Genomic DNA, 17437 nt, shown 5'->3' with positions numbered 1-17437 from the left:
CTCAGAAATCCGCCTGCCTCTGCCTCCCGAGTGCTGGGACTAAAGGTGTGCGCCACCACGCCCGGCAGTCCCAGCACTTGGGAAGCAGAAGCAAGTGGGTCTCTCTAAGTTTTAGGGCATCCTGGACTATATAGCAAGTTCCAGACCAGCCGGGGTGATTTGGGACAGAGAGGAAAAGATTAAAGGGAAATAAAGATTAGAAAAAAGGGCCTGATTTTCATCTGTTGGCCCCATCTAGAGTCTAGTTACAGCAGTCTCCAGACTGCCTACATGGAACCTATACACAGACCTTACCCCACCTTCCTAAGAATTCTCCAAGACCATTGAGAAGGTCAAAATTATATTTCTTAATCATATTCTGAAATCTGTGCATAATGAAATGACTTGGATTTAATTTTCCAATGTCTTTGTCTTAGTTACATTTCCTCCTCATACATAAGCCATCCTAGTACATCACAGATAGCCTTATAATTTTATGAAAACTTCCTTTCATAAGGAAATGAAGACACTAACATATTGTTTGCTCTCCTTCAACCTCAGCTATGGATCAGTTCCTTCAAACAATATATCTCCAGAAACCACACCACTGAGACAGCGGGTGCTGGAGCACTTAGGTACACCCATTTCTGACACTCATATCTCCTGTGGAACTCTCTGTTCTTCCTCCTAGTAGCCCTCAGGGTGAGACAGTTCCTCCCTTCTCAAATTCCTCTTCACTTCTTCCATTCTGTTAGCAACTGAAAATTTTAAATCTCATTTTTGGCATTTTGGTTTTTGAGTATTTTTAAAAACATTTAATGTATGTGAGTACACTATTGCTGTCTTCAGACACCCCAGATAGTTGTGAGCCACCATTTGGTTGCTGGGAATTAAATTCAGAACCTCTGGAAGAAGAGCTTGTGCTCTTAACCACTGAGGCTTCTCTCCAGCCTGGCGTTTTCATCTTAAGTATTTAACCACTGAACTCCCACCATGGTACCTGGTAGAGACCTGGCCAAGACACAGCAAGGTGCATGCATACTGAGCAACACTACAGCCATTGCCAAGGCCTGGACTTGCCTGGGTTCAACTTTGACCAGATGTATGCTCCCCTGGGCTCTAATATTAGCATTAACCCTTGAAAACCGAAGGAAGCCGTTGGATAGGTCATCTGGCACAGCTCTTAAGATTCTGATTGAAGGCTAGGGATGACTATAGCAGAACATTGGGACTTCAATTTAGTCATCAGCATCAATATGTGTGTGTGTGTGTGTGTGTGTATACATATATATGAATACACATATGACTGTGTGATTACTAATAAACTAGCATGTAAAATAAGTTTGGGACTGGAGGTACAGCCCAGTGATAGAGGGCCTATCTAGCTTGCATGAAAGCTCTAGGTTCAATGCCAGCACTACACAAGAGTTTTAAATATCCTCCTAGTAGAGGTTTCAAGAGGCCGAAGCTTTTTTTAATTGAAAAGCCTTTTTTCATACACTATATTCTGATCATGTTTTCCCCTCCCCATCTCCTGCCCTCACCTCCCAGATCTTCCTACCTCCCCACCCATCCAACTCCATGCCTTTCTCATTTTTTCAAAAAGAAAGAGCAAATTAAAAAATATCAGAATTTAAAACCAAAAAAAGTAAGTACTAACACACATACATAGACACAGGAGCAGACACACACAAAACAGAAAAACACAAAACTAAGATATAAGCAAAACCAGATGGGGGAAAAAGCCAAATAAAGCCTTGCAAAAGAAAAAAGCTCCCAAAATGCCAAAAATAAATTTGTAGAGTATTAGCCATCTACTGCTGGGCATAAGACATAGCCATCAGTGTGGTTTATATACCCAGTGAGACACCATTGGAAAAAACTAATTTTTCCTTTGCAATCAGTTGTAAATTGAAGGTAGCTTTTTAGTTAGTCCCAGTCCTGTCTCAGTGCTGGGATCTATCCGGATTGAACTTGTGCTGGCCTGTGCATGTGCATGCTACCACAGTCTCTGTTCAGTTCTTGGGACCTTCGTTGTGTGGCTCACAACACCTGTAACTCTTGGCACCATGATATCTGATACTTCTCCCCTTCACAGGTTCCTGCACACACATGACATACCCAACCACACACACAGTAAATAAAAATATTAAAAGACACCAGAGGCAAACATATTTCTCCTCTTCCTTGAAACTTTTACTTTGAAACAAAAATGATACAATTCTCTCTAGAAGTGCATTGATATATAAGTCAATCTTATAGTGTCTGGAAAATACAGATTTCTTGGTGTTCTCCTGGCTCTTACAGCCTTTCCACTTACTATTCCAGATAGTTCCCCCAGCCTGGGCAGTTTCATTTTAAATTCGAAGATATGAAACTGGACAGCAGACTTCGAGCCTAATGTAACATCTGTGTTCAGGGAATAGAGAATTAGCACTGTAGCTCAGGAATGGAGTCCTGTCCTGGTGGGTGTGATGTCTGCCTTCAGTTCCAGGACTGGAGGTGAAGAAACAGATGGAAGACAGATACGGAAGCAGAATTCACTAAGGTGAATCAACTAAGAAGACCTCACTGGGGGAAAAAAAGCCAGTCATTGAATGAATAAGCCATGCCCACTGGCAAAAGATGGCATTACACAGGGAAGCGAGGTTTGCAATGCCAGGAGAAAGGATCGTAATTTATGTTTTGGTCTTTTTTCGTCTTTAATGTAGTACCTGGGATTGAATCTTGGAATCTCTCTGTGCTAGACAAGTGTTGTACCACTGTGCTATATTCTTAGCTGGATTAAAATTCCTCTACAATTAATGGGCTAGTACAACGGGTTGGAATCTGGAAGAATCCCAGATATAAGCATCTTTTGTTAAAACCTTTTCTTTGGGTAAAAGGTCCTTATATACAGTCCAAGCTGGCCTGCAACTTGCAGCCTTCCTGTCTTTGTCTCATGATAAATTTAAATACTCTCTCCAGAGATATTTTTCTAATTGATAGAAAAAAAAGTGAAGCTAAAAAAGAAAGAAAGAAAGAAAGAAAAAGAAAAAGAAAAAGAAAAAGAAAAAGAAAAAGAAAAAGAAAAAGAAAAAGAAAAGGGGAAAGTTCTTTCAATTGCATTTTAGTCAGGCCCTGCTGGAGGTACACACAGAACTAATCACATGCTACCAGAGGTGGGCTCCAACCCCTTAGACTTGAAAAAGACAGTGGCTGAAATGCTGGGTTATGGTGTGAAATAAGAGCCATCTTGGAAATAGAGGGAAAATGTCAACAATCTAAGATGGGAACCAATAAGTCTTATCCTATTTGCAGCTCCAATCCTACTATGCTCAAACAAATACCCTAAGTGGGCATTGCAATACAAGAAATCAAAGGTTGTAGTGAAAGGCAGATATCTCATTCTAAATCAAAGGGAAACTAAAAGTTAACAGATTAACAGTCAGTTTGAAGAATGGCATTCGCCCTCAAAACAAAATGACTAGAACAAAAATTGTCTGGTTTTTTCTTCAGTATGATTTTTATTCAAAGTGCACAACGAAGAAAACATTCAGACAAACAGTCCAGTCAGACTAACAGATCTCTTAAGTTTAGAAATCGATCATAGTTTTGCATCTCATACATTTTTAATGAATGTAAAGACTGCTTGAACATATGGAGATCTTCAACTGTGTTTGAGAGAGATATGGAAGCCCTAAGAATAAAATGACTCTAGACTTGAGAAATATAATGGCTGAAATGCTGGGTTATGGTGTGAAATAAGAGCAATCTTGGAAAGAGAGGGAAAATGTCAGCAGTCTAAGGTGGGAACTGATAAAGCTTATCCTGTAAAGGATAAGACAGTTCTTATTTCAGGATTTGTGGAGCACACGGAGATGTCACAACTACCCAGCTCTTGTTTATCAGGAAGGAGGCTTAATGGAGTTTGACTAAAACAACCAGTGGGCCAGATTTGGCCTGTGGGTTAGGGTGCTGACCTCTGAACTACAAAATGGGCTAATTAAAATTTCAGGGCCAAATAAAATGAAGGCAAATGAAAGAATTACAGCAGCATTGGATACTCACATTTGAGCATCCTGGTAGTCTTAAATTGTTAAGTTGGAAGCAAGCTCATATATCATAGGATAATTATGATGAATATATGTCTGTAGACTATCCATCCACAATCTAAGGGAAAGGGCTGTAGTGCTATAGTCCCAACACAGAGGGGGCTCAGGCAGGAGCCTGAAAAGTTTGGGGGCATCCTGAGCTACCTTGTGGGACCTTTTCAAAAATGGACAAAATAAGCAACTAGCCCACAAAAGCCCTCAAATTTGCTAAGTATTCATATACATTGTCTTTAAAATGATTGTTAATGTCTAATCCACAGACATTAACAATTTTAGGAACATTCAAGTCCATTGATTTTAAATCAAACCCACACTAGAGACATGCCATTTTTAAGTTGCTGAAGACAAGGTGTGTAAAGAAAAGTAGCCAAAAGTAACGTCACAATACAGGCTCTCCTTTAAAAGACATAGTTGAGCACTTATCAGAAAGAACCAGAAAAAACATTTCAAGACAGGAAACTAATGTCAGCATATAATTTTATACCCAGTAAAAATATTCAAGAATGAAGAAGGCATAAATGTGTGCACATGTTTCCAATAGGGTACATTTGCGTATCCCCCAGACAAACCGCAGCTGACAGATCCAGGCTCTCAAGCACCGTCCCTCACCTCTTCTGACACCAAGTTCAACTGAGAGCCCCACCACCACAGGGACACTTTCCCAGTAGTTTCCTCAGGGCCCCTGTCACTTCTTTGTTCCTTAGACTGTAAATAAGAGGGTTGAGCATGGGCGTGATCATGGTGTAGAAGGCAGAGACCACTTTGTCCTGCTTGGAGGAGTGGTAGGCCTGTGGCCGCATGTATGTGATCATGGCAGCCCCATAGAAGAGGGAGACCACGATCATGTGGGAGGAACAGGTAGCGAAGGCCTTCCGCCGCCCTTCTGCAGAGCGCATCCGGAGCACTGCCACCAGGATCCTGAGGTAGGAAGCCGAGATGACAGAAAAGGGCAGGAGAAGCATGAGGACACAGCAGACATAGATCATGGTCTCGTAGAGACTGGTGTCAGCACAGGCCAGCTTGAGCACAGCAGGAACCTCACAGAAGAAGTGGTCGATCTCCTGGGAACCGCAGTAGGGGAAGCGAAGTGTAAAAACAGCCTGGATCAGTCCATCTACCAGGCCAAAGAGCCAAGACCCTGCTACCATGAGCCAGCAGACACGGCGGCTCATGATTACAGAGTATCTCAGCGGGTTGCTAATGGCCACATAGCGGTCATAGGCCATGAAGGCTAGCAGGAAGCACTCATCCCCCAGGAGGGTGAGGAAGAAGAGAATCTGGAGCCCACAGCCAGCAAAGGAGATGGAGCCACGGCCCATGAGAAAGTCAGCAGCCATCCGTGGCACAATGGTGGAGATGAGCATGAGGTCCATGAGGGACAGCCAACTGAGGAAGAAGTACATGGGGCTGTGCAGGCGAGAGTCCATAAAGATGAGGAGGATCATAAGCCCATTGCCAGAGAGGGCCACCAGGAACATGACCATAATGATGGAGAAGAGGAAGAGATGCAGTGGAGAGTGGGTGAAGAGGCCCAGGAGGACAAAGTGAGAGATGAGAGTCTGGTTGCCTGCCCAGGCCATTGTTAGGGAGCGCTGGGATCTGGAAGCAGGTTTACAAAATCAGCAATATATATATATATATATATATATATATATATATATATATATATATATATATATATACTGTGACTTTGTCCAATGTGTTGTCATCTTGTTTGTTTGGTTTTGGTTTTTCAAGACAGAGTTTCTCTGTGTAACCCTTGCTGTGCTGGAACTGTAGACCAGGCTGGCCTCCAACTCATAGAGATCTGCCTGCCTCTGCCTCCTAAGTGCTGGGATTAAAGGTATACACCACCACCACCTGGAGTATTGTCATCTTTAAAAATAGCTTGGTTCAGAATAAATGTGTAGGCTCTTTAAAGATTTGAAAAAAGAAAAGATTGTGTTGGTTGTTCTAACATTAGTTTCAAGGTTTTTTTTTTTTTTTTTTTTTAACTAATGTAAGAAATAGTCTCTGTTCCTGACAGGAACTATGTTTATTTTCCTGCTTTCATCTCTAGCTCTCTAGGTCAAGAGTATGTCATTAAGGGATAGATCACTTACCTAGTATGCACAAAGTCCTGGGTTCAAACACCATCACCACACAATAAGATAGCATAAGATCAGTAAAGGTCCCAGGTCCCAACCCCACTTGAGGATTTGCTCTTTAAAAAACAAAAAACAAAAGCAAAACCAAGAAAACAAAAAATCTTAGGCATTAAGAATGATCAAGTGAGACATAATCTCTCTAAATTTCAGTCTCTGTTATTTAGATAGAGACAACAGAAAGAACAGAAGCTGATAGCAAAGAGGTGTGGAAACCTAAGCAGCTCTTAGTGGTTTAAAATGATGGCGGGAGCCATTGCTTGGAACATTTGTCATGAACTGGGAGCCATGACAGGGACTCTGTTGCATCTTCACATCTCACCCTCATAGCTATCCTTAAAGTAGCAGTGTGGTGGTGCACACCTGTGATCCCACCTACGAGGGACACTAAGCGGGGGTGGGGGGGAGATCTTGGAGTCAAGGTCAGCCCAGGCTATGTAGTGAGACCCTATTTTAAAGCAAAACCCAATAAGAACACAAAGTCCTTGGGGTGGGGGGTGGGGAGTGCTCATTAACTCTATGCCATTAATGGCAAACTGAGGCTGAAGTTTTCCATTATTTTCAGACAGCTTACAGTATGTTAAAGAAACACATTTCAGTTACACTTACTGTGCATGTGTGTGTGTGTGTGTGTGTGTGAGAGAGAGAGAGAGAGAGAGAGAGTGCATGCATGTACACACATGTTCTGCAGCACCTGTGTGTGTGGAGTTCAGAGGACAACTTGCACAAGTCAATTCTCTCCACCACAAGTGTTCCAGGGATTGAATTTGGGTCTTCAGGCTTTTAGGCTTTTACCAACTGAATAATCTCACTGGCCTTTTAAAGTACTTCAGAGAGGCAAAGGGGAGCGGGGAGAGGAGGGATGAGATTGGGCGGGGGTTGTGGAGGGGTAACGGGGAAAGGGGATATCATTTGAAATGTAAACAAATAAAATCATTAATAAAAAAAAAGGAAGAGGTTTAGAAAATGAAGATTTGGAGGCAACAGAAATATCTGACACAGAGAAGAAACTAAGGGACAGCCAAGCCTGACAACCAAAGCTCCTGGAACTTACTTTGAAGACCAGGCTGGTCTCAAACTCACAAAGATTCACCTGCTTATGACTCCAGAGTGCTGGGATTAAAGGTATATGCCACCACACTTGGCTATTTATGACATTTTAATATTAAAAAAAACCACTAAATATTTTTAAGTATTTCTAAAAGCTTCAAGAAAGCATGCCAAGGTATTAACAGTATAGTCCTTTCTATGTAGTGGCATTAAATATCGCTTCCCTAATTTCCTTTGTACTTCTACATTTTCTATAAGAGACATGAAAAATAAATATAATTTTAAAATTAGGCTATTTCAGGCTATTGTGAGGCTCAAAAATGAGAAAATCTAAGTTATGTATAGTTCAGCACCTAAAAAATTGTTAGTCTTTTCATGTTTACCACCAACCAATTAACAAAATTAGCAGGACAAGTATGGAATAAAGATCCTTAATTTAAAAACTCAACTAAAAGATATTTTTAGCTAGGCACTGTGGTGCAAGCCTTTAATCCCAACTCTTGAAAAGCAGAAGAAGGTGGACCCCTGGGAGTTCAAGGCCAGCCTGGTCTACAATGTGAGTTCCAGGACATAAGGTGACACTGTCAAACATATACATATACGTATACATATACATAGTTCCCCCAGAGCAACAAGAAGGTTGAGAACAGGTGAAATTCTGGGTACTGAAGGCTGAGCATACAAAACATCCTGAAGGGGCAGAAGCAGTAGAGACTCAGAAGAAATAAAGGAGAAGGTAGGAGAGGAGCAGCTGTAAGGCACCTTCTCCAGAGAGATGAACAAAGCCAAACTCAATAGTTCACACTGGCGAGAACAGGTGCACTCTCCCCAGAACAGGGAACAATACTAGGTTAAGGCACACAGATGGGCTCTGTTTATAGTCTGCCTTTGTGTTAGGGAAAGGTGAGCAGGTTTGTACCAGGTACTCCCTAAAGCCCTGTCTCAGCTACTGAGGGTCACTAAAGGTTGACTTTAAAATGTAGAAGGTCTGAAGAGCTCCAGTTCTGGGGGAAGATGGGTGCTTGTACATGCACATTGAGAATATCTCTAAAAGTTCACTCTGAGAAGAGTGACCACAGAGACAACGAAAGTATTGTGAGGGCAGCAGCAAGCACGATTTTCAGGTACTGAGAGCAGCTGGGTGGAAGGGGACCAATTTGCAACGAAGACAGCTAAGCTCTGTAGTGGCCGTGATGATACAGGATAGTACCCACAGAGCAAGCACCCGAATACTCAGAATTGACTGCAGGCTGCAGCAATGTAAACCAGGATGAGTGGGAAACCAACAAAGGCATTGCCTGGAAGTCTACTGAGGAAACACACTGCCATGCATGTCCCCCCTCACCACATACAGATGGGCTCCCTCAGCCACAGCAGACAGACTAGACTGCTTCTCTAGGGAGAGGAAAACAGAGTTAAAGACCAGGGAAGCTGAGATTACTACAAGCAATGTGAACACCGTGCATCAACTGTTTGTTTTTTTTTTTTTCCTGGACTCAGATGCATTTCCACCAAGCAGGAAATGGGAGAGCCCTCCCTGCAATCAGGAATTTGAGTAGCTCGGGAGCCACTTACTGATGCCAGACAGGGGGAAAAAAATACAGGTGTATAATGCAAAGTGAGGTACAATGAGCACACCCCACACACATTCAGAGCTAACTTGGGTTTTGTTGTTTGTGTTTGTTTTGGCTTTGTTTGTTTTTCATAGAGTGTTTCTCTGTGTAGTCCTGGCTTCTCTCGAACTCAGTGATTCACCTGCCTTGCCTGCCATGTGCTGAGGAGTTTAAAGGCATGCACCACCACCACCTAGCTAACTAACTTATTCTTACTACTAATACTTAAGACTTTAATATGAGTCAACATCCAAGGGCTAAAAGACATAAAAATGTTCTATCCACTAATGAAGGAAAAAAGACTTCTCAGGGAAGTATCAAAACCACTTTACCTGCTCTGAGTAAGATAAGAGAGTGTTAGAGACAAATCCAAAGTTATGATGTGGAAAGGCGGTGGTAAGATTATGGCGAGGGGAAAAAAGAACTATTTAGAAGACAAATATTCAGAAAGCAAAGATACAAAATAAGGATAGCTCTCCTGGCAGGCAAGCTTACAGAAATATTCGAGCATATGCAAAATTACTTGTAGATAAGATGTAGATTTGATTAAAGTTAAAAAAAAAAAACCTACAAACAATCTAATTGTTCCTTGGAGGAAACATTAAGTAGACATCGGGATGAGGTAAATAGGAAATGGGCTTTGGGTAAATGGCTACAGAATTCTCTCTAAATTGTTTTAAAATGCAGCAACACACAGAAGGCAATGACAAATCACCTACCCGGGCTCGTGTGCAAGAAAACAGCAAGACTGACTCGGAGGGGAGAGTCTAGGAATCTGATGGCCGACACGGAGTTAGAGAAGAAAGTCTTCACGGGACACAGCTTTTTATCTTTAGCATTTTTAAACTTTGTGAGACAATGGCCTAGTCAAAATGAATAATATATATATATGTGTGTGTGTGTATAAAATATTAAAATAGATTTTGTCGTGGAAATTTGCAGGACAGAGCCAACAAACAAGTACAGAGTCCACTGCAGTAGCTTGTAAAAATGTATTGAAAAAAATCACTAAAATAATTTTGGAAAAAGAAATTCAAGGATCCTGCCTTGTCAGTGAACAAAACAGAGCATGAAGCTGCATTGATGAAAGTTTCCTTTTCCTTAGGATCAGATCTTGCCAAAGCCTTTGTTGTGCATTAGAGAATCCGAGCAGAAGCACACCTGGGGATTTTGTTGAAGAGGTTTGCATCAGAAAGAGTGGGAATCTGCCCCACCAGGAGCGTTCTCACAGAGAAAGAGAAGAATGGAAGAGAAGGGTGCAGACACCAATGCACACTTCTCCAAATAAGCTCTGATTTCTAATTATCCTTCAAAAAGTGAATATGAAAACGGGAGGCTGGGGATGAGGATACATGGTTGGTAGAGGAAGAGCAAGTAATATCCTGTATCCAAGAAGGGGACATGTAGGTGACTGTGGTTGGTCCACAAATATGGATTTTACTGCTGCCTTTCTGGCAAAATCTGACATCTCAGTATTATAAGAGACAGTTCTCCCATCACTCTGTGGGGCTCATGAAAACGTGCCAGTTTCAAGGAGTCTAGCTATTGTTCAGTCTTCCCTTGACTTGAAAATACCAAGTCATGCTCACTCTTCCTAAAACCTATGACAGGACTCTGAGAATGCCACCTCCCTTCAGCGACACTCCCAACTTTAGATGATGAAATGATAAGAGAGTCGTGTCTTCTCTAATTCTACTCATAGAGTAAAGGATTAGGACAAAGAACCTACCATGTTAGGAGCCTAACAGAGACACACAGACTTCTACACATGAAGGGGAATAAGCAAAAGAGTGTCAGGACTAGGGGTGGGTTGCGCAGATATTGATGGTGTTTAAGGACTTGGAAGGGAGGACCAAGATGCAAAGAGGAAGAATCTCACCTGCAAACACAGGAACAATGACAGTAGGGAGCGCTGGGGAACCAGGAAGGGCACCAATCAGTATTTTAGTGGATTTAGTAAGCAGAATCCATTCACAGCAACTACCCAGCAGCAGCTGCTCCAATCAGTGACTTAGATCTTCAGGGTGATCTCCATGCAGACAAGCTGAAGTACTTCCCTCTCCTTGAGAGAGGAGGATTTGAAAATCAAGAGCAAGAAGCTTAGGAAACAAGGAAGAGAAAAGTGTAGGAGAAAGCCTCGTTTTTCATAGGAGAATGGCTTTTCGCATCTTCTAGGAGTTGTGGAGACACAGTGCCTTCTAAGAGGCTGTGGCAAGATTTTGAAGAGATGCACAAAGATGTGAAGGAGATGCTGAGAAAAGGATTACAGCAAACCCAGAAAAGAGAAAAGTCCTCCCTAAAAGCCTGGTACCATCTTTCGGGATTAGGGAAATGCTTCCCAGAAGCATCAACTCTAGTCTTACAGAAGAACCATGGACTAGGAGAACAAGAATAGACAGAGCTCTTGCCTGCAGATGTGACCCTTTGCCAGGGCCAGGGCCAGCTCCTGATGGAGAGGTTTTATCCCTGGATGGCTCTCACCCACTGTCATCTCTCTGAGGAAAGAAAGTTGCTTCTGCTTTGATAAGTCCTCAGAGACCTGTCCTCCGCCACGCCTCTGTCCCAGTCTCTGGAAATTAAACCTCTGAGGGAAGAGAGCTTCCTGCAAAGTTCTCTGATCATCTCTGGGGCTGCAACAAACTCCATCCCAGGGGAAGACATTGTGGAAACTAGGGTATGAGGGTTTCTATGGACCAACCTGGGAATAATGGGTTTTCTTCCCATTCCAAAAACAAGTAGGCAGCGTTGGCTTCTGTGTTGGGATGCAGTTTACTTTGACATCCGTTACGTGATATATGTCAAGTAGAATCAGCAGTGCGCCTACAATATTCTGGAGCCCACTTCTGTATCTTCCTATTTCCTAACCCTCTTAGGGTAGTTACACTGGCCCTTCCCTCAGTGCTCAATCTACTGCCTTTTGGTGCAGTTCCCAGGAGGATATAGCACACATGCCCAAAGAACAGTTGTCTCTGTTACTGTCTGCCTTCTGCCCACCATCCTGTAAGCTCACAGCAAAATGGATTTCATTCATACTAAGAAATCTTCAGTATTTGGGAGGCTGGAGCAGTAAGATTGTAGTTTTGAGGCTAGCCTGGGCAAAGTGAGACCCTGCCTCAGGAAACAATGCAAACAAACAAACAACATAACACATCAATTGATGGATAGACAATATCAGACAAAGATAGATGAGAATCTTACTTAGGTTTGACCTTGGGAAAGTGACTTAACCAATACATTTCCCACATTGTGAAAATTAAATAACATAAAGTTATCTCCTCATTGTCAGTCCTAAAACTTAGAGTTGCTAGTGCCCCTTCCCTTCATTCCCTCTAAAGCCTGCGAAAGATCATGGCATTTGGATACAAGTATCTTCTAACTTATCCCTTTGTCTTCCCCGAAGTCTCTTGCCTCCCTATGGCTGGTCATCTGCCCCTCCCCAAATATTAACCACTCTGCTTTCAGGCTATGTGAATTCTACCTCCTTCTCTGTTTCTCCCCCCACCCCCTTCATTTTGCAAACTGTTCCTCTCCTCTCAGGTTCCCCTTTAACACACACACACACACACACACACACACACACACACACACACACACACACAGAGAGAGAGAGAGAGAGAGAGAGAGAGAGAGAGAAATAAAGAGAGAGACAGAGACAGACAAAGACAGAGACAGAGAAAGAGAACAGTGAGGGGGAGGCAGGGAAGGAGGGAGGGAGAGATGGACGGAAGGAGAGCATTCACCAGATCTGCATGAGCTTAAGCCAAACAAAATCCCAGCACACAGGAGGAGAGGTAGACACACAGCCCCTCTCCTAGCCAAGGAACCATTCACAAATGATAGCAGCTGGGAGTGGAAAAAGCATTTATCCTCAATGGAGTGACACTGGGTATATCTACCACACTGCAGGTCAATCCCCACCCCCTCCCCAAGCTTAGGAAACCAATGCAAACTGAATTCCATGCTTGTTTTCTGTTTATTTTTTTCTTTTAAATGAGAAGGAAAACATGAATTTGGATAGGTAGCTAGGTGGGTGGGAATCTGGAAGGGGTTGAGAGACACAGAAGAATATTCTAAAAATATACCGAATGAAATTCTGAAAGAAAAAAATAAGAAAACATGGCATATTTGTCTTTCTGAACTTAGTTTATTTCACTTAGCATGTTGTTCTCCAGGTAATCTCAGTTTAACTTACATCTGAATAAAATCACGTTGAGTGCATGTAGCACATTTCTCCACCCTTCCGGTTCATGGCAGACAGCTAGGTTTGTTCAGTTTCTCAGCTATTGTAAATAGTGTAGCAATACAAACATGGATGTAAAAGTATGCCCGTGGTAGGCTGACTCAGTCCTTCAGGTACATACCCAGGAGAGGGACAGCTGGGTCGTATGGTAACTTTATTTTTAGTTTTTGAGGAACCTCCATGCTGACTTCCATAGTGACAGCATCATTTTTCGTTCCCACCAGCACTGTATAAGGGCTCTCCTTTTCCCATATCATCACCAACACTTGCTGCTATTTGTTTTCTTGATGGTGCCCATCCTGAATGGGGAGAACTGAAATCCCGGTGACATTTCAATTTGCATTTTTTTGATGGCTAAGAATATTGGACCCCCTTTTAAAATGCATACTGGCCACGTTTTTGTTTGTTTCTTTATTTACGTTTATACTGGCCACTTTTATTTCTTCTTTGGAGAGTCATTTATTGAGTTATTAGGTCAGTTAATGATTAAATAATTTAGGGGGTTGTGCATTTCATTTTAGGAGTTCCTTATAGGGTCTGGATATTAGTTCCCTGTCAGATGTATAATTAGCAAAGATTTTTTTTCCTGTTCTATTGACTGTGTCTTTGTAAATATAAATTATATGCATATGTGAGGACAGGTGCTGGAGTTATAGGTGCTTATAAGCTGCCTGATGTGGATGCTGAGAAAAGAACTCTGGTCCTCTTCAAGAACAGCAAGTGCTTTTAACTACTGGGCCATCTCTCCAGCCCTTAGCTGTTTCTTCACTCTGGCAATCATTTCCTTTAATATGCAGACGCTGTTTAGTTTTATGCATTTCTATTTATCAGTATTTGGATTGTATCCCGTGTTTTTGGAGGCCTTTTCAGAGAGTACTTTACATGCTATATCTCGTGTTCCTTTCTTCTAGCCACGTCAGAGTTTGAGGTCTTATATCAAGGTATTTGATCACTTTTGAATTGACTTAGTGAAAGAAATGGATCTAGTATCATTCCACCATATGCAGATATCAGTTTTCTTAGCCTCATTGTTAAAAGAACTGTCCTAGGGTCACCTGTGGCCAGAAAGGCACACTTGAGATACCAGTGTCATGATGGGCAGAGACAGGGAGATAGCCAGGGCTTATTGATTACAACACACCTCAGTGAGATAGCCTGCCTCAATGGAACACAGTGGAGAGACACAGAGTAGGCACTGAGAATCTTTCTGTGGTCTCTGCATGCACACAGAGGTGCACATATAAAATCCACACATGCACACGCACAGTGATCATTCTTTTCCCCAATGTAGTTTTTGACACCTTTGCCAAAATTAGTTAGCTACAGCTGTGTGGGTTTTTCTCTGGGCCCTCTATTCCACTGGTCTCTTCCACATGTCTGCTTTTGTGCTAGTACCATGCAGTTATGCCAGTGTGACTCTGTAGCATCTTCTGAGTCCAGGCTTTGGGATCACTCCAGTATTGTTCTCTATGCTGAGGATTGTTGGGGCTATTTAGAGTCCTTTGTGTGGATTTTAGGATTTTTGTTTTTTCTAGTTCTGTGAAAATACATTGAACCCAGGACTGGTTTTTACAACATTAATTTTACCGACCCATGAGCATGGGAGATATTTACATCTTCTAGTATCTTCTTTGATTTTTAACAGTATTTTAAGGTTTTAGTTGTAGTAGTCTTTTCACTCCTTTAGGTTACATTCATTTTTATTTATTGTGTAAACACACACACACACACGTGTGTGTGTGCGTGTGAAGCCAAAGGTTGATGTCAGGGTCTTTCTCACTCACTCACTACCCAATCTTTTAAGACAAAGTCTCTCACTGAATTTAAAACTCACTGACTGGGCAAGGCTTCCTGACCTGAAAATTCCAGGGACCCGCCATGCTCTACCTCTCAGCCCTGGGATTACAGACAAGTATGGGGGTATCTGGATTTTTATGTGTGAGACAAGAGTCCAAATTCAGGTCCTTAGCCATCCCCCGGCCCCTATTTCTAAATATTTTTAAAGCTATTGTGAATAGGTTCTCCCACCTTCTCTTCCACCTCAATTTCTTTCTTGGTAAGTTTGGTTTTGGTTAGTAGAAAAACTAAAGATTTTTGGTATGTTGATTTTGCATCTCATTTCTCTGTTGAAAGTGTTTTTTGGTGGAGTCAGCGGAGTCTTTTAGCCATATCATCTGCAAACAGACACTCTGTTGTCTTCCTTTCCTGTCTGTTTCCCTTTTCTCCCTTCTGATACTGCCCCAAATCTTACAGCACTAGAAGAGCAGTGATGATGGCCTCCTTGCTTTGTTCCTGGCTTTAGAAAAAAGGCTTTCGGTTTGTCATCCCTTTGCTGACCTGTGTGAGTGTTTGTGTGTGTGTGTGTTTGTGTGTAATATAGCTATTATTAAATTAAAGTGTGTTCCTGCTCATCCTGGTGACTTCGGGGATTTGATTATGAAAGGATGCTGAATTTTGTCCAAGGCCCTTTTCTGTATCTGTTGAGATGATCATTGATCTCTCTCATTTGTTCTATTTGCATGTGGTATTACATTTACTGATTCGCTCAAAACCAACATGGCATCTGCGAGATGAAATCAGCTTGGTCTTCATGTAGGATGTTTTATCATTTTAAATTTTTTGTTTTTAAATTTTTTATATATGAGTACTGTACCCACTTAATTCCTTCTCCACTCTATCATTCCTCAAGCTGCTCCCATGTTCACAGCTTTTCCTAAAACCCGTGGCCTTTTTATCTTTAATTCTTATTGTCACATGTATGTACAAATTGTACACACACACACACACACACACACACACACACACACACACGTACACTACTGAGTCCATTTAGTGTTGTGCCTAGAGTGGAATTAGGTAACCTATGAGGGAGCGCATCCCTGGTGAAAACTTACTCTCCCACCCTCAGCAGCCATTGATGGACTATAGCTCTTCATCTAGGGGTGAGGCACTGTGAAATTTCCTCATCCGCATTGGCATGTCAACTGGGGTTGTCACTGTGCATGTCTTTTTAGGCAATCATAGTCTCCATATCCATAGTGTTTAGAAGACACAACTATGTCACAGCAGAAATCCTATCCTCCAGATCTCATAATCTTTTGTCTCTCTCTCCCACGACTTTTCCTGAGTGTTAGGTATAGGGGTTGCTTTTCAGATGACTTGGGGCTGGGCACCTATAGTCCCTTAGTGTCTACATTTTGACCAGCTGTGGATCTCTGTCATAGTGTCCATCTGCTGCAAAATGAAGCTTCTTGGATGAGGAATGACAGCTATACCTATTGGTGGGCATAAGGATAAGTATTTGAATGCAGTTAGAAATTATACTGAGGATTGGGCATGGTGGCACATGCCTTTAATCCCAACACTCATGAGGCAAAAGCAGACAGCTCTGTAGTCAGCCTTTTCTATATAGTGAGTACCAGGCCAGCCAGGGCAACATAACTAGAGCTTTTCTCAAAAGACAAAAGACAAACTATATATATGAAAATAGCAGTAATTGGTTCTTCTCTTGAGTCTATGACCTTTCCCACAGTTAGTTGACTAGGTTTACAAAGAAAACACAAATATTCTCCTATTGAGCAGGCAGTAAATTCAATTATTCACCCAAGAATAAAATACAAACAAACAAACAAACACACACACACCATTTAACTAAACAGTGAGATTGTCCAGTGTTTACAGATTGAGATATCTGACATTGTTAAGATGACAAAACTACTCAAAGTGATATATAGATCCAATGAAATTGCTATCAAAATTCCAATGGCTTTATTTTTTAATGGAGAAGTCAATTCTTAAGTTTATGGAAAATTTCAGAAATCCCAGTAGAAAAATAATTTTGAAAAAGATCAAAGTTGGAGGCTTCCAAGTCACTAATTTCAAAATACAAAACACAACAGTGGAATGGGAACCATCAAAACTGTGCATTGCTGGTATAAACATGGATAGAAAGAAAACTGGAAGTGAACAGTGAGGTCAGAAATAAACTCACATATTCATAGCGCACTCACTTTTGGCAAGGATGCTAATGTCATTTAGTGGAGGAAGAAGTCTGTATTTTCAACAAACAGGAAAATTGGACATCCATCCACATACAAAAAGGATGAAGTTCAACTCCTATACAGCACGGTATACCACAATGGACTGGACATGGATCAATGAATTAAATATAAGGCTGAAAACAATAAATCCTTAAAATGTGGAAGTCAATATTCATGGCCTTGAATATCACAGTGGACTCTCAGTTACGATGCCAAAGCCACAAGCAAAACAAAAACTGGACTTTATAAAAATCTTAAAAACTTTTGTGCTTCAAAA

The 17437-nt window shown here is 41.7% G+C and overlaps 1 protein-coding gene across 1 annotated transcript; it reads right to left on the bottom strand.

The window, feature by feature from the left end:
- Window positions 1-4699: 4699 nt before the first annotated feature.
- LOC110305013 (olfactory receptor 56-like) lies at window positions 4700-5653 on the bottom strand. The gene has a single exon (XM_021176753.1). The coding sequence runs from the start codon at window positions 5651-5653 to the stop codon at window positions 4700-4702; it is 954 nt and encodes a 317-aa protein (XP_021032412.1).
- Between the last annotated feature and the right edge of the window lie 11784 nt (window positions 5654-17437).

The sequence above is a fragment of the Mus caroli genome, chromosome 11, assembly GCF_900094665.2.
Source record: "Mus caroli chromosome 11, CAROLI_EIJ_v1.1, whole genome shotgun sequence".
In the NCBI taxonomy this organism is placed as follows: Eukaryota; Metazoa; Chordata; class Mammalia; order Rodentia; family Muridae; genus Mus; species Mus caroli.
The sequence above is the reverse complement of the archived record's forward strand: the minus strand, read 5'-3'. Positions and strand labels throughout refer to the sequence as shown.